Source organism: Leuresthes tenuis, unplaced genomic scaffold, assembly GCF_036924035.1.
Source record: "Leuresthes tenuis unplaced genomic scaffold, fLeuTen1.0.hap1 SCAF_16, whole genome shotgun sequence".
Taxonomy (NCBI): Eukaryota; Metazoa; Chordata; class Actinopteri; order Atheriniformes; family Atherinopsidae; genus Leuresthes; species Leuresthes tenuis.
Genome location: NW_027325370.1, coordinates 1284816 through 1311576, shown reverse-complemented (window position 1 = coordinate 1311576; position 26761 = coordinate 1284816). Strand labels below are relative to the sequence as shown.

Genomic DNA, 26761 nt, shown 5'->3' with positions numbered 1-26761 from the left:
AAATGAACTCGAAAGCTTTGCCTCAGACTGAAGATCTGCCATTCAGGGGTCAGCTCACATCTGCAGGCTTCAGCTACATTACAGTAGCAGCTTATAGCAGCCATTCAGTACATAGCAGCTCAAAATAGAGTCTTCAGCATCCTCTTCTTCATCTATATCCACAACTTCACATCATGCAGCATTCATTGTGTCTCCGAGGTGGGAAGTCAGAACTCTTTAAGGTTTTTGCTTTGATATTAACAGCAAATTACAGCAGCTACAGAGCTCACTTAGCTAAAAACGCTTCACCAGTTTAATGTTTTATATCCAGACTAGAACATCTAACTTTTTGTCCCATTTGGAACCAGAAATTCAAAGTTTTCCTTCATCAATGAATGCAGCTTCTGCAGCATGAGAGTGGAGCTCACCAGTGCAAAAACAATCCTTTAAACATCAATTAAACGTCGGCAACACAAGTCAGGCATGCTAATGCTAGCTAGAATGCTAGCTTAAAACCAACCTGAGCTCAAAACAGATTGTGAAACATCTGCAGTTTTACAATAAAGCCTCCAACATAATACAATTTGAACATTTTCATTCATCTTTTTCACAACTCGAGCTTTGATTGTTCAGCACATCAACATCCAGCTTATTGGCCACACATGGAGGAAGGAGGCGGGAGGTGTTAAACTATGATAAGAGGAATGAGTATTTCATGGATCATTTTATGGCTCAAACACTTTGAAATAAATATGTTGTGATTCCTGTTATATGAACACTGTGCTGAAGAAAGTAAGCAGTCTTTCTTTTACTCCTGTTCTGTGATTCAGGGACAGTTTTACACTCGTGAGATCGTAGCGCTGTATCTCGTTTGTCTTGGTCTGGGCTCCACTTGTTTTGCACCTTCTACAGTTTGAAAGGTTGTGTCCCAGGAAAGAATAAATATGTTGCCTTGATGGTGGTGGAGATGCTCCCCTCTAAAGTCTGTTACCATCTCACGATGTTTTCTGGTGGGACTGGACTCAGAAAACACAGAAGAATGAAGCGACAGGGAAATCTGAGCTGTCAGAACCTTCCCTCCCTCAGTGTTTCAGGCTGATGAGTATCTCCACACCTGAGAGAGAGTCCAGCCCCCCTCCAGGAGTTTGGTTCCAGAGCCAATGCTCCATCTTTGTTCCAACCCTCACCTGTGCTCACAGATCTGGGTTCTGACCCAAAGAAGGAGGTCCTGGATACAAGCGGCTGGAATGAGTTTCCTTCAGAGGGGGGCGGGGCTCAGCCTTAAAGATAGGAGGAGGAGCTCCACCATCCGGGGGGAGGAGTTCCACAATCCAGGGGGGAGGAGCTCCACTATCCGGGGGGAGGAGCTCCACTATCCAGGGGGGAGGAGCTCCACCATCCGGGGAGAGGAGCTCCACCATCCGGGAGAGGAGCTCCACCATCCGGGGGGAGGAGTTCCACAATCCAGGGGGGAGGAGCTCCACTATCCGGGGGGAGGAGCTCCACTATCCAGGGGGGAGGAGCTCCACCATCCGGGGAGAGGAGCTCCACCATCCGGGAGAGGAGCTCCACCATCCGGGGGGAGGAGTTCCACAATCCAGGGGGGAGGAGCTCCACCATCCGGGAGAGGAGCTCCACTATCCAGGGGGAGGAGCTCCACCATCCGGAGGGAGGAGCTCCACCATCCGGGGGGGAGGAGCTCCACCATCTGGGGGGAGCTCGGAGTAGAGCTGCTGCTCCTCCACATAGAAAGGAGTCAGCTGAGGTGGTTCCTCTGGTTAGGATGCCTCCTGGGAGGAGGCCCCGGGTCAGAACCAGAACCCACTGGAGGGAATATATATCCCATCAGGCCTGGGAACACCTCAGGACCCCCCAGGAGGAGCTGGAGAGTGTCGCTGGGTTAATGTCTGGGTTTCCCTCCTGGACCTGTGGGCTCTGCAACCTGGATGGATGCCAGGGTTTAAGGTATATGTGATGTAAATTACCACCTGATTTCTGACCCAATCAAACCTGGACCCGGTCAACAGGTGACTCACTAAAATATCAGAACCAACTTTCTTTGGTCAAACTGCAGATGAGAGAAAGTAAAAGGCAGTAGTCTGAAACAGAGCTGTGAGGACATGGCTGAGCAGGAAGCTGTTTCCTTTTAACACAAACATTTCTCCAGGACCTGCGTCTCCTTTAGGTCCGGAGCTAATGATCTGTATCCAGGGGGCGCTGTGACACACTTTTATTCAGCAGGAAAGCAAACACTGTGAGTTGTTTTGTGGCCTGGGGGAGTCACACACATCTCTTCCTATTGTGGCCTCTCATTTTCTCCTGTCTTTACATCTCCCACGCTCTGACCCTCCCCCAGCCTCTCCTCCTCCGCCTCCTCTTCTTTTTTCTTTTATATTACATCCTGTTTGGAGCTCTGCTGTGTCAGAGCATCTCTGATGTGTTTTATTTGTTCATTTTGCATAATCCACAGTTGTGTGTTTATTTTTACCTCCATCTCTGTGAGTCTGAATATCACATGAAGCGTTTTAAATGTTTTAGATACATGAAGAAGAGAAGATGGGTGAAGAGGTGAAGAAAAAACCAGGGAGGGATGAGGAGGTGCACTCAGACACTGAGAGGAAATAATTGATGAGAGGAAAAGTTCTTTCCTTCTTCACTCTTTTTCTTATGTGTTTATCAGAGATTCACTCGGCCAGACAGAGCAGCTGCGGCAATTAGGGTCAGAAGAAGAAGAGGAGGCAGGAAATGGCAGGAGAGAGGAAGAGAAAGAGGAAGAATGAGCAGAGAGCAGTGCAAAATAAGGAAGTCAGTGACGAGGAAAGGAAGGTGGAATCAGAAAGATTAGATTGAAGAAGGAAAAGTAGAAAAGGAACCAGGGAAGAAGAAGGAAGGAAAACAAGGAAGAAACATGAGAGTGAAGAAAAGAAATAAAAAGATTAGAGGATGATAAAAGAAAGAGAAAGTGATGTCATCAGCACAGAAATCTTTTTCATGACTTATTTTTCACTTCAGTGTCTTTAAACTCAGCAGAAGGACTAATGCTGCTGGAGCAGAGACGGATAAAACAAGCCTTCCCACATCCAGGAGAGCTCACAGAAACAGGAGAAGGGGCTAAAATGAGGGCATCCACCCGAGTGTCACATCGTGTTTTGTCCGGAAACAAGTAAAATGCACACATTCCCATTATTATGTCATCTTTTACTCAGTTCACCCTCCAAACAGACAGTGAGTTTAACATCAGTACAAACTGTAACTGCACCTCACATGACTCCGTGTGAAGCGCTGCCTTTAGCACAAACAGGAAGCAACATCGGTGGGTTGATCGCACGAAACGAAGGCCGTGTGGCCTTCAGTGAGCTGAACATCCCTGACAAAACCTTACTGAAGTATCCCAACCTTTTACATCTTATACCCAGGGACGGCTGGTATAATTGGGCTAACAGGGCTCAGCCCTCCCTGCATTATTCAATAAAAATTAGAATATAATATATAAATATATTCAATAAAAACTTTAAACAAATTGTTTTTAAATTTTTGATCAGAGGCGGAGCAAAATCTGAACTGAAACCCATGAAATCGGTGAAAACGGGCTAATTATCTACAGCCCAAGCGAAGCAGCTCGGTTACACTCGACTTTTCTTCAACATTTGAGTGACAGGTTGAAAGTCCCGCCCCCTCCATTTGGGCTAAATCTGTACAGCCCAAAGCCAGCCGATTTGGGCCAATCACAGACGACTCTACTTGATTTGACAATGGCAGGCATCGGCGTTAACGAAGTGGATTATTTACTTTCTAATCCGTTTTCTTCGATGTCCTCAGGTGAAAAAAGTAGGGGCACATCATCCAAAGGATATCCAAATTACACAGAAAGAAAAGCGCCAGAATCGTAGCTTTTGTGTAACTTGGTTTGAGAGAAAGGCTAACGTTAGAAAGGCTAACGGCTAACAGCTAACGGCTAACGTTAGAAAGGCTAACGGCTAACGTTAGAAAGGCTAACGGCTAACGGCCTCTTGAAGCTTCTCCTCAAATAAGGTAGATTCATGTCACACAGATGGAACATTTTGTGGAGTATTTCTTTTCTTAACATCTTTCTGGAGTGTTTTTCTGGAGTTACTATTTTAGTTTTGTGCTGATGTTTGGATTATTGTGTTCCAAAGCTAATAGCTATAGGCTTTAAGTCTGGGTTGACCTTTTTTAAAACCTTTTATGGTGTGAAAGTATTTGTATTTCCAGAGAGATGGTAGATGGTATATTTTCCATCAGTGCATTCTTCTAAATAGTGTTTTGGTGGTTTGTTGAAAAGGCCCGTGCTGTTGTGATAGTTTAAATTCTAACAGGACACCTTTTATGTTGAAATACAACTACTTGGCTTTTATAATACATTAGCCCCCCCATTCAATGTCACCACAAGCCCTCACTGCTAATACCAGAGTTTAAAGTCAGAAGCACAGAAATAACAGCTCAGAGTGGAGGGATGACACGCCACAAATGAACAGTCGTAGGTGTTGATGTGTGGTAACGATGTGTCAGAGCCCCCCCCCCCAAACTGAGGCCTGGTCACTTTACCAACAGCAAAGCCCCTCAGAGGGCTAAATGATACATGATAAAACTCCTGTTTTAATGATAAAACTCCTGTTTTATCATTTAATCAAACAAACTGAATGCAGCACAAATCGAGTGTAAAAGCAGGAAACAGTAGAAACAACCAAAAAGAAGCATCACCCCCCCCCCCCCCTGAACCCACACTATCCCATCACAAGCACGGAAGGACTGTGCTCAGGGTTTAAAAAGCAATACTAGTGTGTAGATATTTTATGTTCTTTAAAGGTAACATACCCTGCACTTTTTTGATAAGTGTCCAGTTGAGATGTATAAGATAGACTGAAACCCCTCTGCTGAGACCAGACTGTAACTGTTAGCGATTACTCATCCTGCCAACCTTCCCTTCCAAGGTCATTGAGAGAGGCAACGGCTTCTTATCATGACAACAGTGAAGGGAAGATGAAAGTTTTCCAACAGGAAAGGAAGCTCACAGAAAGCTGCGGAAAATTCCTGTGAAAATATTGACTTTCTGGACTCTTTGTAAATGCATTTTGGTTATTTCTCTGTTGCGGTCAAATATCCTAACGTTAGTTTTCCCAACTCTGTTTTGATTTGTTAAACCGTTTTGCATCAGCTGTGTTTTTCTTTCATAACGTCTTTTATATAAAGTCTCTGCTACCAGCTCTTTACTGTTATTTTACAGGACAATTATTTACTGTGTGTTTACTCTATTGATCCCAGAGGGAAACAGGTTAGCTGTAAGTTAGCAGTTAGCTGTAAGTTAGCAGTTAGTTGTAAGTTAGCAGTTAGCTGTAAGTTAGGAGTTAGCTGTGAGTTAGCAGTTAGATGTAAGTTAGCAGTTAGCTGTAAGTTAGCAGTTAGTTGTAAGTTAGCAGTTAGCTGTAAGTTAGCAGTTAGTTGTAAGTTAGCAGTTAGCTGTAAGTTAGGAGTTAGCTGTGAGTTAGCAGTTAGATGTAAGTTAGCAGTTAGTTGTAAGTTAGCAGTTAGCTGTAAGTCAGCAGTTAGCTGTTAGTTAATTAGCTGTAAGTTAGCAGTTAGCTGTAAGTTAGCAGTTAGTTGTAAGTTAGCAGTTAGCTGTAAGTTAGCAGTTAGTTGTAAGTTAGCAGTTAGCTGTAAGTAAGCAGTTAACTGTAAGTCAGCAGTTAGCTGTAAGGTAGCAGTTAGCTGTAAGTAAGCAGTTAACTGTAAGTAAGCAGTTGGCTGTAAGTAAGCAGTTAGCTGTAAGTTAGGAGTTAGCTGTAAGTTAATTAGCTGTAAGTTAGCAGTTAGCTGTAAGTTAGGAGTTAGCTGTAAGTTAGCAGTTAGCTGTAAGTTAGCAGTTAGCTGTAAGGTAGCAGCAGATGCTAGCAAACAATCCTTTCTCATCAACAGTGATGGACCAAGCCAGAGATGTGCACAGCGTAACTCGTAGTTTTGTTGATGAAAAACATTTTTTTTCTTAGTTTAGATCAGACTGACCGGCTACAGCTGATAAAACATTCTGAGTGGAAAACAAACCTCAGATATTCGAGATAAAACATCTTTTTTGTCATTGTCATGCTGGTTTTCATCAGTGCAGCTGTCCCGCTGCTCATTCTTAATCTTCTCAATCATGCAGGACGAGTTAAACACAGCCGACCTTTACAAGCCGCCTCCAGCAGAACTCTGGTGTTCAGAGCAGCTTTGACAAGGAGGCTTGTTGTTTCTGTCGTGTGTGAAGTGAGAATAAATTAATATACTCTGCAAAAAGGACAGAACTGCAACTGAAGTAAAAGTATGTTAAATTTCACATAGCAACCCTTTAAAATGAGACAATTTAAGATTAGACAAAGGAGGGCAGGAAGAATGAGGGAGGCATAAAGAGGCTGTGGATGAATGGATAAAAGGGAGAGTGAAAAAGAGGCAGAGGAGAGGTTTGGATAGAAAGATGGTCCCGGCAGGACGACCAGTCATCTGGAAAACTAGGACACACAGGTTTATGAGCTCATGCTAGCTTTTACATCAGAGGATGCTGTCAGGTGGGATCCTACTTATGGTCGTCTCAACAGCAGCGTTGCTGATTACACTGAACTATCCTCAAACTCGCTCACAGACATCCTGAAGGGTGCTGGGATCTTTCCAAAGGGCACCAACAGCACAGCTCACCGACTTCAGGAACATCTCGGAACAAAGAGCTTCATCAATAAAAGCTCCTCGAACTCCCCCCCCCCACGTGTTTCTAACCTCTTCAGGAACAACAGGATCCTTGTAAAAGATGCTCAGACCCCTTTCAAGGATTTCTGGAGCCTCTTCTATGACAGAAATTACAACTTAGTCCATAGAAGACAAAAAGCATCCTTAGAAATATTTAGAACTGCTCCAAATGCAATCATAAGGATCTCAAACCTCAAAGATGAGGGAACATCTAAACATTCACCTCTTTATTACCCCTTTAAGTTGGTTCCAGATTAAAAACAGCTCAACATATCTCTCTCACCTGCTCTCAGTTAACACTACAAAGCTTAAATATCAGCCTACTCTCGTCTCATTGTTCTCTCTATTTCTGGAACGACCTTTCCTCTGCAGCTTCAGTCTCTCCAAATCAGCTTAATGTGAAATCTCTGCTAAAGGTACTGATCTCTGAGCCTCAAATGTCCAAACTTTACTTTACTTTGGTCCGCTCCGCTGATCTGATTATTCCACAGAGTGTAAAATAAAGCAACTTCACTACAGATAAAGACAGAAAAGCTCTGATTCACATTATGGGGGCCGGTCCTGATAAGGGAGGTAGTTCCTGATAATGGGAGTGAACCCACAAGAAATACTGTACTCATGAGTGTGTTGCAGATGGACCATCTGTCTCCATTTTCTGACCCATAAACTCATACGATAATCAGATCATAAAGTCCCCTAAACACCAGAATTCCTCACTCATTATGTTTTTAGGTGTGTGTGTGTGTGTGTGTGTGTGCTGGTTTATGGACATTATGGGGACATACGTCTGACTGAGCACTTATGGGGACGTCCTGTAAATGTGGGGAAAGACAAAGGGTCAAACCTTGGCCTCGGGCTCAGAGACTAGAGCTGACCTCAGTGGTTCCACCTGAATCAGTCCAATAACTGAACCCATTTAAACAGGGAACCAAAGGCCCAAAGTGCACAGAGCAGCGCACGTCACTCAGGGTCCCATCAGACTGGGAAACCTAGACTTTATTTCAGCTTGGTGAAAGTCGGCGTCCTTCGGAAGATGTTGTTTATACTGTGTTTATCTGGGTTTTATGCACCACAACCTCTCATTATGAACCCTTTTTTTCAGGTTACTCAAAAAACTATTTACATGAAATCTTAAATAAGAGAAGTCCCAATAAAGCTTTAGATACAAGTGAAAATAACTTGTTAAAAGCATGTCATGTATCATGATTAAAGACAAAAATAAACTCATCAAGGAGTGAAGTGACTAACAAATCCCAAACTCTGGAAATAACACATTCAGAGAGCCGCTCAGATAAGAAGTGAAGAATCATCGAGCCTCACGTCGTGCTGCGTTCACTGTACCTCAGACGTCTTAACTTCATGGAATCAGTTTCACAGCTCACTTTACCTAAAGGGTATTTTTAAACCTTATTTCTGGCATGAGATACGTTCATCTACTCACTGAGAACAGTTTGGTGAAAGTCGGCGTCCTTCGGAAGATATTTAGATAACTGGAGATCCATATAACGGAGTGAACGGGGCTTAGAGGATGCAGCCTCTAAATAAGGCATTATCTGTCTTTATTTCACCAATACTTTAAGAAGAATGAATGAATAAACGTGTGCTATAGCTGCTGTTAGCTCAGAGCTGCTGTTATGTGGCTACTTGCAGCTATAGAAGAGCTAACGGAGGGATTTCTACACAGGCACTCTACTGGGACCACTTCATCCACACGCCCCCCTGCAGCACAGTTTATTCACTCCGTGCTCTGTGACAGTCGGCTAACTTCACACAGAGTTTGCTGCTGATAGTTTTGTGCAACATGGACCTCTATAAGCCCCCCGATAGCTGCCAATAACAACAACACAGCAGCTATGAGCTAACAGAGCTATGAGCTAACAGCAGCTATGAGCTAACAGAGCTATATCTTCTATATATCTTCTGCTATATCACTCCGGTAAGAACGTCCATCTTACTCAAAGTCATCGTTCACATCGTCTAAATCTGATAAATATCCTGCCATGTTGCACAAAACTATCAGCAGCAAACTCTGTGTGAAGTTAGCCGACTGTCACAGAGCACGGAGTGAATAAACTGTGCTGCAGGGGGGCGTGTGGATGAAGTGGTCCCAGTAGAGTATTTCATGCCAGAAATAAGGTCGAGGTTTAAAAATACCGGAGTTCCCCTTTAATTGAGAGGTAAGTGTTGTTGAGATAAGTATAATTTTTATCGATGCCCTCAAGGTGTGTCCCACAGCCAATTGATTTTGTTTTTAAGGGAATCGTACTGTGTCAAAGCGAGCCGCCACAGCCAATATAAAGCAGATACAAGCACATATCTCAGGGATAAATTCCTGGTTATGCTTGTTGAAAAAACAAAAACAAAGTGCACACTCATAGATGTTCATGTATACGAGGATCAATTTTAAACCTTGTGAGGTTGTTGCATTTATTTATTCAACTAAATCACAGGGAAATGAAAGCTGAGACCATAAATATCTCATGATACCATGAGGTGAAGCCATCATTTATTTACCAAACCAGATGATTTAACCTTTCGTGGAACACCAGGACGTGTGGCGTCAGGGTGAGCCGGTTGTTTGAAAGTGAAACAGGTACAGGAGCATTTTATTTAACGTATTTATTTACCGGCCTGCATGAATAAAGGTGATGACTCAGATTTGATCCTAAAACAGTTTAGGAACACCTCATTTCATGCTTCATTTAGGTAAATAAACTGCTTTTAAAGTGAGAAACAGACCTAATCTTTACTTCCACAGACAAACTCTGCAGTTTCTTTACTGTATGACTTTCTCTGGTAATCAGATCTGCAGAAACTTACTCTCCAGAGTCCTGCTGAAATATTCATGAACATTTCCTACTAAAGTTTAAACTAGCATACTTGGATTATTATCACCAGACATGCCACATAACATCTGAGCTGTTGTAAATGTCACAACCTGGATGGAACAACTCATATCATACAAGTGTGACTTGTAACATAAACACACAGGGAAGGTGTTGGGACTCACAATCCCATCATGTTGTGCAAGAACTGCCTTAAGACCCGGTTATTTATCTGATCTCAGGCTAAAATAAATATTTACTTCTGTCACTGAGGTTGGAAATATTTGTTCTCATGGCGCAGATATCCCAATAAGGCTTATTTTGCATTTAGCTGAATCCAACATTTCAGCTGCTCAACAGTCGGATTCTCTTCCTGAAAGCAGGGCCGTAACCATCGTTTTAAGAGTGAGGGGCCAGATTGTTCAGGAGTAATACGATTTCTACCAAATAATGGAACCAAACCCATCAATCAAAAAGAGCTGATAACAAGAGAAAAGGTTTCTGTATGCTGAAATAAATGTGAACTGCTATAGATTATTGAACTGCTGCTGCATCTGTGTCCCGACACTTAAAGTCCTTAAACAGTTAAATATGTGCAAAGAACACAAATTAATCAATGACTCTGGATCTATTTCTAACGCGAGGCTAGCAAACTAACCGTGCTAACGATGGCTAATCTGCTTGCTAACCGAGTCAAATTAGCATCGAAATAATGTCACATCATTTAGCTAAAGTTAAGAAAAACAGCACACCTCAGCTTACATTACTTGTTATCTAGTTTGATGAACTTTGCATCGACTGATTTCTGAATACATCTGCATCTGTGTCCCGACACTGATGTTTATGTTTCTGTTTCTGTATTTATCAGACGCTTTTAACCAAAGTGACTTACAAATGAAGATATAACAGCTATATAAAGCTAACAATAAGCTCCATAGAAGGAACCCAGGAGTCCGACTCTGTCAGAGGTGACAGAGTAGAGATAGGGTGCAGGCATAGAAGGAAGAGCAGAAAGATAAAGTGCAGAGATAGAGGGGGGAGGGAAGTACAAGGTAAGTGCTGGGATAGGAGATGCTCTCTGAAGAGCTGGGTTTTCAGGAGCTTCTTGAAGATAGACAGGGACGCCCCTGTTCTGGTAGCGCTCGGTAGGTCATTCCACCATCGTGGGACGACACATGAACAGAGTTTGGATTGTCTTAGGCGTGGTGTAGGAGCTGCTAGACGACAATCCTGGGACCAACGGAGGGACCCAGTTGGGACAGAAGCCTTTGCAAGAGCCTTCAAGTAGATGGGAGCCGTTCCATTAAGCTCTTTGTAGCTAACATCAGGGACTTGGATCTGATGCTAAGGGCAGCCAGAGGAGCTCAATGAACAGAGGGGGGACGTGTTCTTTTAGGCTGATCCAAGACCAGACGCACCGCCGCGTTCTGGACTATCTGCAGAGGTTTCACAGCACAGGCTGGAGACCAGTTAGGAGACCAGTTAGGAGAGCAGTTAGGAGAGCAGTTAGGAGACCAGTTAGGAAACCAGTTAGGAGACCAGTTAGGAGAGCGTTGGGGGGAGATGACCATGGCCTGCACCAGGAGCTGGGGGGCATGTTGGGTTAGACTTAAAGTCCTTAAACAGTTAAATATTTGCAAAGCAACAGTGAAATTCAGAACACAAATCAATCAATGACTCTGGATCTATTGCTAACGTGAAGCTAGCAAACTAACTGTGCTAACGGTGGCTAATCTGCTTGCTAACCGAGTCAAATTAGCATTGAAATAATGTGACATAATTTAGCTAAAGTTAAGAAAAACAGCACACCTCAGCTTACAGTTTCTTTCTCTTTAGTTTCATGTGTTTATTCTCTTCAGTTTTTAGTTATTTTCTCAGTCCAGATTTATTCTGTTTTTTGTTATTAGGGTTTTTATTCTGTTAATATCGCCCTTGGTGTTCAGTCTGCTTCTGTTTTCATGCCTTCTCGTTCAGATTTGAGTTTTCATTCAGTTCCTGGAATTATTTTTTTCTGTAAAATAAAGACTTTTGGTCTGTTTTTAGGTCCAAATGTCTCAACTTTAACGTTTTTTAACGGATTCCAGCAGGAAAACAGAGCAACTTTGTTGGTTATTAGTTTATGTTCATTTCCTCCAAAATACAAATACATTTAGTTTGTATTTGACGTGCAGAAACACAACAAACATTTACTAAACAACCGTGGAAACTGTAAGAAAAGCATCTCTATGGTTAAATAGATGTTTTTTACTCTGAATAATCATGAATTTGTCAGTTTTTGTAGTTTATAACTATTTTAAATTCCTGTTGTTTATGTTAGCGTTTTTCTGACTTTATTTATCCAAAGTAAGCAGGAGTCGGTGGAAAGTTGAACATCTTCTCTGATCTGCTGCCCACCACTGAAACCTGCGTAGATCCACAGAATCACAGATCAGAGACTCATTACGGAGCTGCTCCTGAGACCTTATCGATTGCGGGTTATTGATCAGTTTCACACTGTGACCCTCAGAAGCTTCTCTCTTGTTATGGATCTGTGGGGGAATTTTCACTCTATTACAGTTCAGGGAAGGACGGACGTGGATCAAGGATCAGCAAGAACCCGATCTGTTGGTCATGTGACTCCGCCCCAAGACTCATTCATGGTCACCTGAATTCACGAACTCATTCCATCATGGACTGTAAAGCCCAAAGCTTTGAAGGTCCTTCCCTGAGGGAGGAACAACTGGACTAATTATCCTGACTTCCCACAGATGTCCAAACTGACACGAGCCCCCTTATTGGGAGAGATTCATAACACAACTCTGCAGATACAGCACAATATCATTCAAATTCCACCAATCAAAACAGGAAATAACTATCAATCTATCAAATCTATCAGCTGGAAGTTTCCTGGATGAAGTCTGGACGAGTAACGACATGAGGACGGATCAACAGGAGCAGAGCGTGGAAACAGAACCAAAGAGCTGGTTTTCTTCAGTTTACTGTCCACAGACTAGCATGTTAGGCTAATTAGCTTAGCTGTGAGTGTGTCTTTGTTTCTGTGGTGTAGTGGTGACCCGTCCAGGTAGAAAAGGCTCCGCCCCTCACAGTCCTGAACAGGATGAAGCAGGTGCAGAAAAGTGATGGTCAGGATGTGGTGATCCTGGTTGTTTTCTTGTTTTTTGTTCTGTGTCTTTGAAGCTTTTTTTTTTTTGTTTGAGATAATTTATCTTCCTCTTGTTGTCTGGCATCTCTTCATAGTGTTAGTAATCTGTTGTTTTAGGATCTATGTGTTGTAATTAAGAGGGATCGAGCTATTCTTTCTACATACTAAAACTTTGAGATAACAATAGAAGAAAAAAAAACACTCAAATCCAATTAAAACCCAGATTTCCGAGCTTTCCATCGGCCCTTAAACACACCACGCATTTGTGGCTCTGTGAGGGATTAAAGGAGTCCGTTCAGACGTGAAAATTAAGGTATCTGTGAGGTTGAGGGTAAAAATCAGTGTGAAATATTAATGTTTGTCCAGTTTATGATGTGCACGTTTAAAACCATTAAGAATCTAACTTCAATCCAAACTTTGCGTCCATCCGGCTGACCTGAAACCACAGACCAGGGCCCCCGCGGGGCCTTCAGGGGCCATTTTGTGCTGTTGTCAGTTAGCAGAAGGATTCTTCAGACAGGAAGTATCAGATGTAGCTGCCTTCTGTATGTGTGACGGTGTTTCTGCAGATTCTCTGATTTCTCTCTGTTCGTCTATTAAAACCTTCACAGCGTGCGCTGATGGTCTATAATTCTATCTCGGCCGGTTTATAAGGCTGCTCTCACTCTCATATACATCCTGTTCCTTTAGAGGAAATGGCTGCTTCCCATCTTGTTCATATAAATAATGTGGAAGGTAAAGTGCTCTGCAGCAGCCAAAGAACAAAGTCGCTCTTATATAAAAGCTAATGTGCTCGAGTGGAGGTCAGATTCACCTCCTGAGGGTTAAGGTGACGCTGTGGAAGTTCAAATCAACCTTTAATCAATTAGCATAAAATCTGACAACAGCTACATTTAATGTGAAAAATTGGAGGCAGTAAATTAAACTTAATCCACAATCCAGATGTTTTTAAAAAGTGGTCTGAAAAATCAAGCCAATGCGATGCGCCTTCCAGCCAGCAGGGGGCGACAACTTGTAGTCTGATTAGTTATTGTATGAGTTTAAGGTCAAACCAGCACAGTTTTCTTGAGCACAACATGGTGTTAGTTTAATAAAATTATGAGTAAGATGTGACTAACAGGCTGCTGACATAGTGAGTGTTGTTCACAGTGTCCAAGGACACTTGGACATGTGGGGACGCGCTGAACTGCAAACCAAATCAAATTGGATGGTTTTAGCCCCGTGGAAACGTGTGAAAAGACGTGTTCGCTGCCGTGGAAACGTGGGAGAGGATGATGCCCAATCCAAGAAGTATCCTGACCCCAAAAGATCTTTTTCAAAAGATTTCAGTTCATCCAAAACGTGGGCTGGGTGACAGGATAATGAAGTAAAACTAACTGAATGAATGAAGCTCCTCCTCCTTACAGACTCAGCGTTTAATGACCTTCAACAGGTTGAAAAATATAAAAAATTAAGCATTTAATTTGGATTAAATCATTTACCTGCTTTGGTTTTTTTGGTATCTTTTCAGTTTTTGGTCTTTTCTGTGGTTTTATTATTTCTTTATTGTTTGATTTTCTCTGTTTTGATGTTTCTGTCTTTTTTTTTTTTTGGTAATTCATCATTTTTGGATTTGGATTTTTTTTTTTGGTTTAATTATTTGTGGGTCTTTGGGATACTTTACTCCTGCCCTGAATCCTGTGTTTATATCCCCAGTTTGGTCCTCAGCTCCACCTCCACACCTGTCTCCACCCTAATCATTCACACCTGTCTCCACCCTAATCAGTCACACCTGTCTCCACCCTAATCATCCACACCTGTCTCCACCCTTATCATTCACACCTGTCTCCACCCTAATCATTCACACCTGTCTCCACCCTTATCAGTCACACCTGTCTCCACCCTAATCATCCACACCTGTCTCCACCCTAATCAGTCACACCTGTCTCCACCCTAATCATCCACACCTGTCTCCACCCTTATCAGTCACACCTGTCTCCACCCTAATCATTCACACCTGTCTCCACCCTTATCAGCCACACCTGTCTCCACCCTAATCATTCACACCTGTCTCCACCCTTATCAGTCACACCTGTCTCCACCCTAATCATCCACACCTGTCTCCACCCTAATCAGTCACACCTGTCTCCACCCTAATCATCCACACCTGTCTCCACCCTAATCATCCACACCTGTCTCCACCCTTATCAGTCACACCTGTCTCCACCCTAATCATTCACACCTGTCTCCACCCTTATCAGTCACACCTGTCTCCACCCTAATCATTCACACCTGTCTCCACCCTTATCAGTCACACCTGTCTCCACCCTTATCATTCACACCTGTCTCCACCCTAATCAGTCACACCTGTCTCCACCCTTATCAGTCACACCTGTCTCCACCCTAATCATCCACACCTGTCTCCACCCTAATCATCCACACCTGTCTCCACCCTTATCAGTCACACCTGTCTCCACCCTAATCATCCACACCTGTCTCCACCCTTATCATTCACACCTGTCTCCACCCTAATCATCCACACCTGTCTCCACCCTAATCAGTCCCACCTGTCTCCACCCTAATCATCCACACCTGTCTCCACCCTAATCAGTCCCACCTGTCTCCACCCTAATCAGTCACACCTGTCTCCACTCCTCATTAAACACAACTTTGGTCACACTGAGTGGATCTTAATGTCTGACTGTGTTCTGGAAGGAACTGTTAAAACTGTTATTTTATGTAAAACTTTGAGCTGTTTTCTGGACCTCAGTGGAAACTTCCTTAAGTCCAGTAATAGAATAAAAGTTTGTTGAAGAGTTGAAGGACAGCAGCTGGAAGTCAGATCAAAGAGTCTCAGAATGTATTCAGAACTGAACAAAAACACAGATTATTGTATTAAACTGCAGAGCTACTTATTACATGTTCTCCTGCTAACCGGTTTCATCTAACTAACTAACTCTAACTAACTAACTCTAACTAACTAACTCGTCTGACTCGTTTCCAACTTCGGCTCATTAGCATGAGAGATTTCACCTGTGAGGGAAACATTTACTCGTTTCTTTTAAAAGTTTGGTATAATGTGGATTCTCTTCAGTCCAAACAGTCTGTTACTGCTTTCAGAAATGCAGGAATGGGTTTATTTGTGTGGTGATAAAAGACGAAGTGGAGCAATAAAAGCAGTACGATGAAAAAGTGCGAGAATAAAGTGAAAAAACAGGAAGAAACGAGCCGAGCTGAGTGCCGACGAGGAGCAGGTGGGGATAACGGCGATGGGGGCGGGGTTTAAAAAGGGTTTAAAAGTCACTTTTTACACATGAACCGCATCTCTGAAAAAGTTTGGTGACAAACACTTTCATGCAAATCCAAACAGGACTTTTACTTTGAAGGAAAACCCCCAAAAGTTCAAGTTTAACAGATGAAAATGGTCAAAAATCATTAAGAATAACAAATTCTGAACGCATTCTGTTTATAACAAGCAGCCGTCAGATAAAAGACAAATAAAAGGTCATCAGCTGTAAAACAGGAAGCTCACACAGTCAAACACACACGTTTACGCCCAGAATAACAGAAACTAACCGCAGCCTCGGAGGAAGATTAAAGGAATGAAGAGAATTCCTCTGCTTTTGTCTGAAAAATGTGTCTTTTTCTGTTGAATCGACCATAAACAGCTCCATAAGTGAGAATTTAACCGTGTTTGACATGTCGGAGAAGGGGACCATCAGCTGTGTGTCCTGTACGTGTGCATGTGACGTGCACGCAGTCCTGTACGTGTGCATGTGACGTGCACGCAGTCCTGTACGTGTGCACGTGCTCAGTCTGCAGCTGAGGTGTGAATCTCCTCTAAGATCTCACCCTAAAACAGGCGTCCATGTTGTTTCCCCGCCTCCTTTGTGTGCTGAACTGTGATTGGTCGACACGCACAGGCCTCGCAGCGACGTGCACGAGCATCACCACTGTGCACGCACAGGCCTCGCAGCGACGTGCACGAGCATCACCACTGTGCATCTCTTTTAAAGCCTGTGGAGTTTAAGCTGTTTGAACCATTCAAAGCTCAAAATGTTCAGCTCTGCCTTTTCTACTTTCTGAGTTATTAAGAGTTATTAAGAGTTATAAAGAGTTATTAAGAGTTATTAAGAGTTATAAAGAGTTATAAAGAGTTATAAAGAGTTATTAAGAGTTATAAAGAGTTATAAAGAGTTATAAAGAGTTATAAAGAGTTATTAAGAGTTATAAAGAGTTATAAAGAGTTATTAAGAGTTATTAAGAGTTATTAAGAGTTATTAAGAGTTATAAAGAGTTATAAAGAGTTATAAAGAGTTATTAAGAGTTATAAAGAGTTATTAAGAGTTATTAAGAGTTATTAAGAGTTATTAAGAGTTATAAAGAGTTATTAAGAGTTATAAAGAGTTATTAAGAGTTATAAAGAGTTATTAAGAGTTATAAAGAGTTATAAAGAGTTATAAAGAGTTATTAAGAGTTATTAAGAGTTATAAAGAGTTATAAAGAGTTATTAAGAGTTATTAAGAGTTATAAAGAGTTATTAAGAGTTATAAAGAGTTATTAAGAGTTATAAAGAGTTATTAAGAGTTATTAAGAGTTATTAAGAGTTATAAGGAGTTATAAAGAGTTATAAAGAGTTATTAAGAGTTATTAAGAGTTATAAAGAGTTATTAAGAGTTATTAAGAGTTATTAATCACTGGACAAGCCTTGAGTGCGTGCACGTGCACGTGCACGGTCGGTAAAGTCCTGGGCGGGTCGCCGGGCTTCGTCTGCACCCGGAGTGCAGAAATCAAACCTCCCAAACACAGCTGGATCTCTCTGAATGATGCTCTGTTCTGTTCTGCCTGTTGTCCTCTTAATAATAATAATAATAATAGTCTTGGCTTTAAGCTCCAGAATGAGCTGAAAACAGCTGATCCTCAACTTTAAAGTGTAAACTGAACATCTGCTCAGAGCTCCGGATCAGAACCTCTTCCCAGGACCATCTGAAGCTTGATGGAGTCCCTGAGAGGGGAAAGAATGATCCTTTAATGCAGGGGTTCACTTAGTTTTACACTCACTGCTGCTGAAGCTGCTGGATCAGGGGTTCACTTAGTTTCTCTCACTGCTGCTGAAGGCGAGATGTTAAAGGCTGTATTTACCTCATTTTAATAGCTTTCTGCCTCGTTTTCTTTCCCCCCCGTTTTGCATTAGTTCACCCCCCTCTGAGCAGGACTAACTCTCTGCTGGAGACCGCTGAAGTTTCTCTTCCTGAAGTCAGGCGACCAACCTGCATATAGCTCCACCCACATTTCTCAGAACAACCCGACTGGGACTCTGAGACTCCAGTTCAACCGTGAAAAAATGCACCCCACAATCCACCCATCGCTTCTAAGGTTCATCACGAAGGAAAGTCTGATCTTCCACAGCCGGGGGGGCAAAGGGGAGAGAAGATCTGAAGGAAGTGAGAGCAGAGAGACCAGGGTTGAGTTTTACTGCCTGCTGAATCTATTCAGAGAGCAGCTCTCCCTGCTGAAAGCTAACGGAGCCCGAGAGGAGAGGTCAGGGGGTCTCTGACCAATCACTGATCACCAAATAAACCGTCTTCATTTGCTCTAACTTTGCTAAATGAGCGGTTCGGTTTTATTTCAGCTCAGGATGGAAACAGGCAGGAACCCACAGAGCTGAGCCCTGGACCCTGAGATAAAGACTGCTGAGGAAACTCATCTGTTGGAGAAACTGACGCAATAATGGACAATATGCAAAAATACCAGCAGCAGCAGCTGCCCTGAGGACTGAAAAGGAAAGTTCAGAGGGTGGAGGAATCAGTGGAATCAGAGGAATCAGTGGAGGAATCAGAGGAATCAGAGGAATCAGTGGAGAAATCAGTGGAATCAGAGGAGGAATCAGAGGAATCAGAGGAATCAGAGGAGGAATCAGAGGAATCAGAGGAATCAGTGGAATCAGAGGAGGAATCAGAGGAATCAGAGGAATCAGAGGAGGAATCAGAGGAATCAGAGGAGGAATCAGAGGAATCAGAGGAATCAGTGGAATCAGTGGAATCAGAGGAGGAATCAGAGGAATCAGAGGAGGAAACAGTGGAATCAGAGGAGGAATCAGAGGAGGATTCAGAGGAATCAGAGGAATCAGTGGAATCAGAGGAATCAGAGGAATCAGAGGAGGAATCAGAGGAGGAAACAGTGGAATCAGTGGAGGAATCAGAGGAATCAGAGGAATCAGAGGAGGAATCGGTGGAATCAGAGGAGGAATCAGTGGAATCAGAGGAGGAATCAGAGGAATCAGAGGAGGAATCAGTGGAATCAGAGGAATCAGAGGAGGAATCAGTGGAATCAGAGGAATCAGAGGAATCAGTGGAATCAGTGGAATCAGTGGAGAAATCAGTGGAATCAGAGGAATCAGAGGAGGAATCAGAGGAGGAATCAGAGGAATCAGAGGAATCAGAGGAATCAGAGGAATCAGAGGAATCAGTGGAATCAGAGGAATCAGTGGAGAAATCAGAGGAATCAGAGGAATCAGAGGAGGAATCAGAGGAGGAATCAGAGGAATCAGAGGAATCAGTGGAGGAATCAGAGGAATCAGAGGAGGAATCAGAGGAATCAGAGGAATCAGAGGAGGAATCAGAGGAATCAGAGGAGGAGTCAGAGGAATCAGAGGAATCAGAGGAATCAGAGGAATCAGAGGAGGAAACAGAGGAATCAGAGGAGGAATCAGAGGAATCAGAGGAATCAGAGGAGGAATCAGAGGAATCAGAGGAATCGGAGGAGGAATCAGAGGAGGAATCAGAGGAATCACAGGAGGAATCAGAGGAGGAATCAGAGGAATCAGAGGAGGAATCAGAGGAATCAGAGGATGTTTGGTCTCATGAAGCCACTGAGGAGCTAAAGAAGAGATTTTATAACCTTTTTTCTTGGTTTACTGACTGACTGAGTAGAATAAAAACCACAGCATCTGCTTTAAACGTTGTCCCATAGCTTCACATATTCACTGCCTGAATGAAACATCCTCAGATATGAGCCATGAAACCCAAAAAGAACTCGTTTACATCCAGAAATCATCATTTCAAAGATGCACCGGAAGTGAAAGTGAGCAGAAAACACTCATTCAGGGCAGGTCACACTTCCCCATTCACACCATCTGAACTCACACTCCATTCACAGGCAGGTAGAGCGTGCACGTGCACGTGCACGTGTGAAAGCAGGATGGTCGGAGCTTGTGGCAGATTTCTGACTCACGCTCTATTTCTGATGCTTCCACCGGCTCTTTGAACAGCGGATAATAGATCAGAGCTGCGCACACGTGCACGTGCACGCCCACACGTGCACGCGCACACGTGCACGCGCCGGCAGCAGAGATGAGCGTGGGCGGCAGCAGGGTGAAGACACACCACCGTACTCCAGAAGCGGCGCGTGGGTGGAAACGCTCCATCTCTGGAAACAATGAAAAGCTCCTAACTCACCCCAGCGTCGTCATGGTGACGATGGTGTACCAGAAGGAGGCTGGGATGGAGGTGAAGGTGGAGCCCTTGGTGCCCTTCTCGGCGTAGAACATGACGGTGGCGAAGATGATGATGGCCATGGTGAGGGAGAAGAGCAGGAAGCCGAGCTCGGAGGCGCAGCTCTTCAGCGTGTAGCCCAGGATCCTCAGACCCTGCGAGTGGCGAGAAAACTTGAAGATCCGGAAGACGCGGAACACCCGGAGCGTGACGAAGGCGCCGCTCACGTCCTCGTTCTCCGGCATCACCAGGCCGATGTAGTAGGGCATGATGGCCACCACGTCGATCACGGACATCACGGAGCGCATGAACTTGCAGCGGCTGGGCGCCGCGAACAGACGCATCAGGTACTCGAAGGTGAAGATGAGCACGCAGGCCGTGTCCATGCAGAAGAAGGCCAGCTGGTACTTCTCCCCGCACGGCAGGTCCTTCACGCTGCCCTTCGGGGGCCGGCAGGGCACCGTCTCCACCACGTTGGCGATGACGGACACGGCGATGAAGAAGCCCGTGACGTAGTAGAAGACCAAGGCCATGGTGGAGGTGTGCGGGTTCTCAAAGGCGCGCCACAGACGCTCCCTGGAGGTGCTGTGAGGGGGCAGCGGGGCGTCCGTCGCCTCGTTGGCCTCGCAGTCCTCCGCCAGACGCTCCTGGTTCTCCTTTTTCCTGTCTCGGTATTCCTGAGCAGCGACACAAAGAGAGCAAGAAGAAGAGCAGGTTTAGGGCTGCTTCCCGCCACCAGAGAGACATTTAACAAGAAGAAGAAGAAACTGCTGCAGTTTGAACTATGTTTCTCTGACCTTTGAACCATTCAGGCAGAAAAAAGGCTCCTAACTCAAGGGATGAACCAGTGTTATTCTGTCATTGGAAACATCCTCTGATGCTTTGAGCCTGAAGATAAGATGCATTAAGATTTTACTGTGAAACTTTATCAAAGACCATCATTTCTTCCTGATCAACAGTTCTGCAGCTTTCTGTAACCTTTAAAGTGTCCTGATCAACAGTTCTGCAGCTTCCTGAAACCTTTAAAGTGTCCTGATCAACAGTTCTGCAGCTTTCTGAAACCTTTAAAGTGTCCTGATCAATAGTTCTGCAGCTTTCTGAAACCTTTAAAGTGTCCTGATCAATAGTTCTGCAGCTTTCTGAAACCTTTAAAGTGTCCTGATCAACAGTTCTGCAGCTTTCTGTAACCTTTAAAGTGTCCTGATCAACAGTTCTGCAGCTTTCTGTAACCTTTAAAGTGTCCTGATCAACAGTTCTGCAGCTTCCTGAAACCTTTAAAGTGTCCTGATCAACAGTTCTGCAGCTTTCTGAAACCTTTAAAGTGTCCTGATCAACAGTTCTGCAGCTTTCTGTAACCTTTAAAGTGTCCTGATCAACAGTTCTGCAGCTTTCTGAAACCTTTAAAGTGTCCTGATCAATAGTTCTGCAGCTTTCTGAAACCTTTAAAGTGTCCTGATCAATAGTTCTGCAGCTTTCTGAAACCTTTAAAGTGTCCTGATCAACAGTTCTGCAGCTTTCTGAAACCTTTAAAGTGTCCTGATCAACAGTTCTGCAGCTTTCTGAAACCTTTAAAGTGTCCTGATCAATAGTTCTGCAGCTTTCTGAAACCTTTAAAGTGTCCTGATCAATAGTTCTGCAGCTTTATGAAACCTTTAAAGTGTCCTGATCAACAGTTCTGCAGCTTTCTGAAACCTTTAAAGTGTCCTGATCAACAGTTCTGCAGCTTTCTGAAACCTTTAAAGTGTCCTGATCAACAGTTCTGCAGCTTTCTGAAACCTTTAAAGTGTCCTGATCAATAGTTCTGCAGCTTTCTGAAACCTTTAAAGTGTCCTGATCAACAGTTCTGCAGCTTTCTGTAACCTTTAAAGTGTCCTGATCAACTGTTCTGCAGCTTTCTGAAACCTTTAAAGTGTCCTGATCAATAGTTCTGCAGCTTTCTGAAACCTTTAAAGTGTCCTGATCAACAGTTCTGCAGCTTTCTGAAACCTTTAAAGTGTCCTGATCAACAGTTCTGCAGCTTTCTGAAACCTTTAAAGTGTCCTGATCAACAGTTCTGCAGCTTTCTGAAACCTTTAAAGTGTCCTGATCAATAGTTCTGCAGCTTTCTGAAACCTTTAAAGTGTCCTGATCAACAGTTCTGCAGCTTTCTGTAACCTTTAAAGTGTCCTGATCAACTGTTCTGCAGCTTTCTGAAACCTTTAAAGTGTCCTGATCAATAGTTCTGCAGCTTTCTGAAACCTTTAAAGTGTCCTGATCAACAGTTCTGCAGCTTTCTGAAACCTTTAAAGTGTCCTGATCAATAGTTCTGCAGCTTTCTGAAACCTTTAAAGTGTCCTGATCAACAGTTCTGCAGCTTTCTGAAACCTTTAAAGTGTCCTGATCAATAGTTCTGCAGCTTTCTGAAACCTTTAAAGTGTCCTGATCAACAGTTCTGCAGCTTTCTGTGACCTTTAAAGTGTCCTGATCAATAGTTCTGCAGCTTTCTGTAACCTTTAAAGTGTCCTGATCAACAGTTCTGCAGCTTTCTGAAACCTTTAAAGTGTCCTGATCAATAGTTCTGCAGCTTTCTGTAACCTTTAAAGTGTCCTGATCAACAGTTCTGCAGCTTTCTGAAACCTTTAAAGTGTCCTGATCAATAGTTCTACAGCTTTCTGAAACCTTTAAAGTGTCCTGATCAACAGTTCTACAGCTTTCTGAAACCTTTAAAGTGTCCTGATCAACAGTTCTGCAGCTTTCTGTAACCTTTAAAGTGTCCTGATCAACAGTTCTGCAGCTTTCTGAAACCTTTAAAGTGTCCTGATCAATAGTTCTGCAGCTTTCTGAAACCTTTAAAGTGTCCTGATCAATAGTTCTGCAGCTTTCTGAAACCTTTAAAGTGTCCTGATCAACAGTTCTGCAGCTTTCTGTAACCTTTAAAGTGTCCTGATCAATAGTTCTGCAGCTTTCTGAAACCTTTAAAGTGTCCTGATCAACAGTTCTGCAGCTTTCTGAAACCTTTAAAGTGTCCTGATCAACAGTTCTGCAGCTTTCTGAAACCTTTAAAGTGTCCTGATCAACAGTTCTGCAGCTTTCTGTAACCTTTAAAGTGTCCTGATCAATAGTTCTGCAGCTTTCTGAAACCTTTAAAGTGTCCTGATCAACAGTTCTGCAGCTTTCTGAAACCTTTAAAGTGTCCTGATCAACAGTTCTGCAGCTTTCTGAAACCTTTAAAGTGTCCTGATCAACAGTTCTGCAGCTTTCTGAAACCTTTAAAGTGTCCTGATCAACAGTTCTGCAGCTTTCTGTAACCTTTAAAGTGTCCTGATCAACAGTTCTGCAGCTTTCTGTAACCTTTAAAGTGTCCTGATCAACAGTTCTGCAGCTTTCTGAAGCTCTTTCACAGTTTTTCTTTGGACATGTTCTGCTTTTTCCCTCATCTTCAGTCCTTGTTCCTGAACATTTTCAGAGGAATGTGTTTTTTCTTTGTTCAGCCACTTAACTCTGACCTTTGAACCCTTCAGGCAGAAAAAAGGCTCCTAACTCAAGGGATGAACCAGTGTTGTGTCGACACAGAACAGACAACTTAGCAAAGAAGCCATTTTAAACTGGATCTTTAGGCACTTTGTTACAAAGACACATCATTTGTTCCCATTTCTTTAGCTGCATCTATGAAAAACAGCAAAGAAAACACAGTTTGACAGACAGAAAATAGGATTTCTGCAGCAACAAGGTGATTCCCAAAGAGCTATTAGCTGAAAACTTGGCATATCTCAGCATGGTGTGCAGTGTGTCCTTAAAACATTTGAGGAAACTGGACAAGTGGAGGACAAAAGAAGAAGTGTCAGGCCTAAAAAACTATCTCCAGCAGATGAACAGGATCTGAAAGTGATGTCCTTAAGAAAGAGGAAAAAATCCAGCTGTGACCTGACAGGACCTGAGAGATGCATCTGGACCTTCAGCTGATCCATCTACTGTTGGCCCAAGCCTCATCAGAAATGGTCTCCATGGAAGGGTGGCTGTCAAGAAGCCGTTCTTAAGGAAGGGAAACAGGGAGAAAAGGCTGAGCTGTGCCAAATGACACAAGAAGTGGACTGAAAATCAGTGGCAACAGGTCTTATGGAGGGATGAATCCTCCCCAGAGCCCGGACCTCAACATTATTGAAGCAGTGTGGGATCATCTGACAGAGAACGGAACAAAAGGCAGCCCACATCCAAAGAAGAGCTTTGGGATGTCCTTCAAGAAGCCTGGAGAACTATTCCTGAAGACTCCTTATAGAAATGACAGAAAGCTTGTCTCAGAGGGTTCAGGCTGTGTTGGAGAATAAAGGAGCTCAGACCAGAGATTCACTTTAAAGCTGCTGAGAACTGAGAAAAAACTCTGTTTCTGCCTCAGATTCTGGGTTTATGTTCATGTTTGAACATGTTTCAGTGAATCTCTGCAGCTGCTTCCTGTTTTTATGGAAATATAAAAAGAAATTAATCTACTTTGCACAGAACTGTAGAAACTATCAGAAAGTCCTGTGCAGACGGCAGCTAAAACATGCATGAAAAGCCTTTTCTTACTTTCCTTTATGACGTCACCATGAAAGATTTGCATCAAACAAAGACTGAACAGCTGTTTTAGACCGAACTGCCGACCAATCAGAGCGGACCGGGCCTTAAAGCGACAGGAGCTGAAATGACATGCGTCTTTTTAGCGTTTTAGAGCAAACCATGGAGCTGTAAATGGACTTATTATGAGTAAAGTTGAGTTTAACTCCACCATGAAAGCAACTGTGGGGTCAAAGCAGCCTTCATTTCAACCTTTAAACTGACAATCAGGGAAGTTTCCCTGAGAACCTGATCAGAATAAAAGGTCCAGTTCCAGTGGGAGGATGTGTGAAGACTCCAGGAAGCAGAATCTTCTGCAGCTGAATCAACAGTTGTGAACATGATCGAGTGCCAGATCAGAGGAAATGAACAATCACTCATTGTGGAGCTCAGCTTTAAAAGCAAGGACGTGGAGATATAAAGCTCCTGCAGACGAGGCTGGGAGGAGGAGGAGGAGATTTATCGTACAGGCAGTGGGCGGAAAACAATGACTTGTTTATGATTCGTTTCAGAAATCACTTCCAAGCAGAGAGCTCGCCAAACTCAGAGAATAAAGAAGCGCGTCAGGCTGCTGTTGCAGGGCTCATCGCTGCCGTCTTAATGACTCTGAGTTGGATAATTGGGCTCGAGAGCAGCGCTGGCTGCTAATCTCCCCTCAGATCCATCAATGGTTTTACACTTTAGTCGTTTGGCTGATGATGCTCTTCTCCAGAGAGACTTAATGAGTGCAGCAGCAGAGAATCCAACATTACAGTCGGGCATTAGGAGGAAATAAAAAGGCAGAAGTATTCAGAAGTGCACTGCAAACCATGCAGAAACCCATCTGGAGGGTCAGACTGTGGGAGGATCGGTCGGGTCGGGCTGCACAGGCGACCCAAACCACCAGCAGAAATTACTTGTGGAACTGGCTGAAAACCATGTGTTTGTCGGCTCATTTCTTGCTGATTTGTAGCGAAGGGGACGGCTTTTATTGTCTTTTTCAGGAGCAGTTTTCCTGGTTGGAGCCGATCCGATTTCATTTATTTCATTTAGTCTTTCACTTAGTCTCCGATCAGAGCAGCTCAGGGTGGGTGAAGGCTCCTGTCAGCAGGCTTCTTCTTGTTTAGCAGAAACAGTAAAAAAAAAAAACAGTAAAAAAAACAGTAAAAACCAGTAAAAAAAACAGTAAAAAAACAGTAAAAAACAGTTAAAAAAAAACAGTAAAAAAAACAGTTAAAAAAACTGTAAAAAAAACTGTAAAAAAACAGTAAAAAAAAAAAACAGTAAAAAACAGTAAAAAAAAACCTGTAAAAAAACCTGTAAAAAAACCAGTAAAAAAACAGTAAAAATAACAGTAAAAAAACCCAGTAAAAAAACAGTAAAAAAAACAGTTTAAAAAAACAGTAAAAAACAGTAAAAAAAACAGTAAAAAAAAACAGTAAAAAAACAGTAAAAAAAAACAGTAAAAAAAGTAAAAATAGCAGCTTTGAAACGTCACACATTCACATGTCAAGAGCCCCTGAGGTGTTTTCCTGGTTGGAGCCGATCCGATTTCATTTAGTCTTCCAGAGCAACGTCAAAGCTGTTCTCCACCCTTTAAAAGTTTTATATCAAACATCCTCAGAGCCCAGAAAGAGAGACGTTTATTTTTATGACCTCATTACAATGTAAAGTTCATGAGCCGTGTGGGAACACGCTTCCAGGATGTGCAGCACGCCACCCAGGCGTGTTTTTTAGCTCATGCCCCAGGTGAGCAATTTTTCAAGTGAGTGGGCCCATATCTGAGCTTGTAACCAGCTCATATACATCAGTGTGGGGTTCTGTAATTAGTTTTTATCACACATGAACGCCAGCTCTCTGTTTCCTGCCTCCTTGTCTCCTTCATCCTCTGTCCTCCTGCCTCTGACCCAGATATTGATCCCAGCCAACATCTGGAGGGACGTCTGGAGAAAACTGGACCCATGAGGGGAGATAATTTGGGCATCGAATTAAGATGTCTCCTGGCCGCCTCCCTTTGGAGGTTTTTCAGGCAGGTCCAACTGGGAGGAGGCTCCGGGGCA

The 26761-nt window shown here is 43.2% G+C and overlaps 2 protein-coding genes across 4 annotated transcripts in view; both read right to left on the bottom strand.

Moving 5' to 3' along the window:
* The window catches only part of gripap1 (GRIP1 associated protein 1), a 265294-nt gene that overhangs the window by 136689 nt on the left and 101844 nt on the right, over positions 1–26761 (bottom strand). The window lies entirely within an intron of this gene.
* The window catches only part of kcnd1 (potassium voltage-gated channel, Shal-related subfamily, member 1), a 95600-nt gene that overhangs the window by 39052 nt on the left and 29787 nt on the right, over positions 1–26761 (bottom strand). The window contains exon 4 of the mRNA XM_072367057.1: positions 20118–20830. Coding sequence (XP_072223158.1) covers positions 20118–20830 — 713 coding nt within the window. The remainder of the gene's footprint in view (positions 1–20117; positions 20831–26761) is intronic.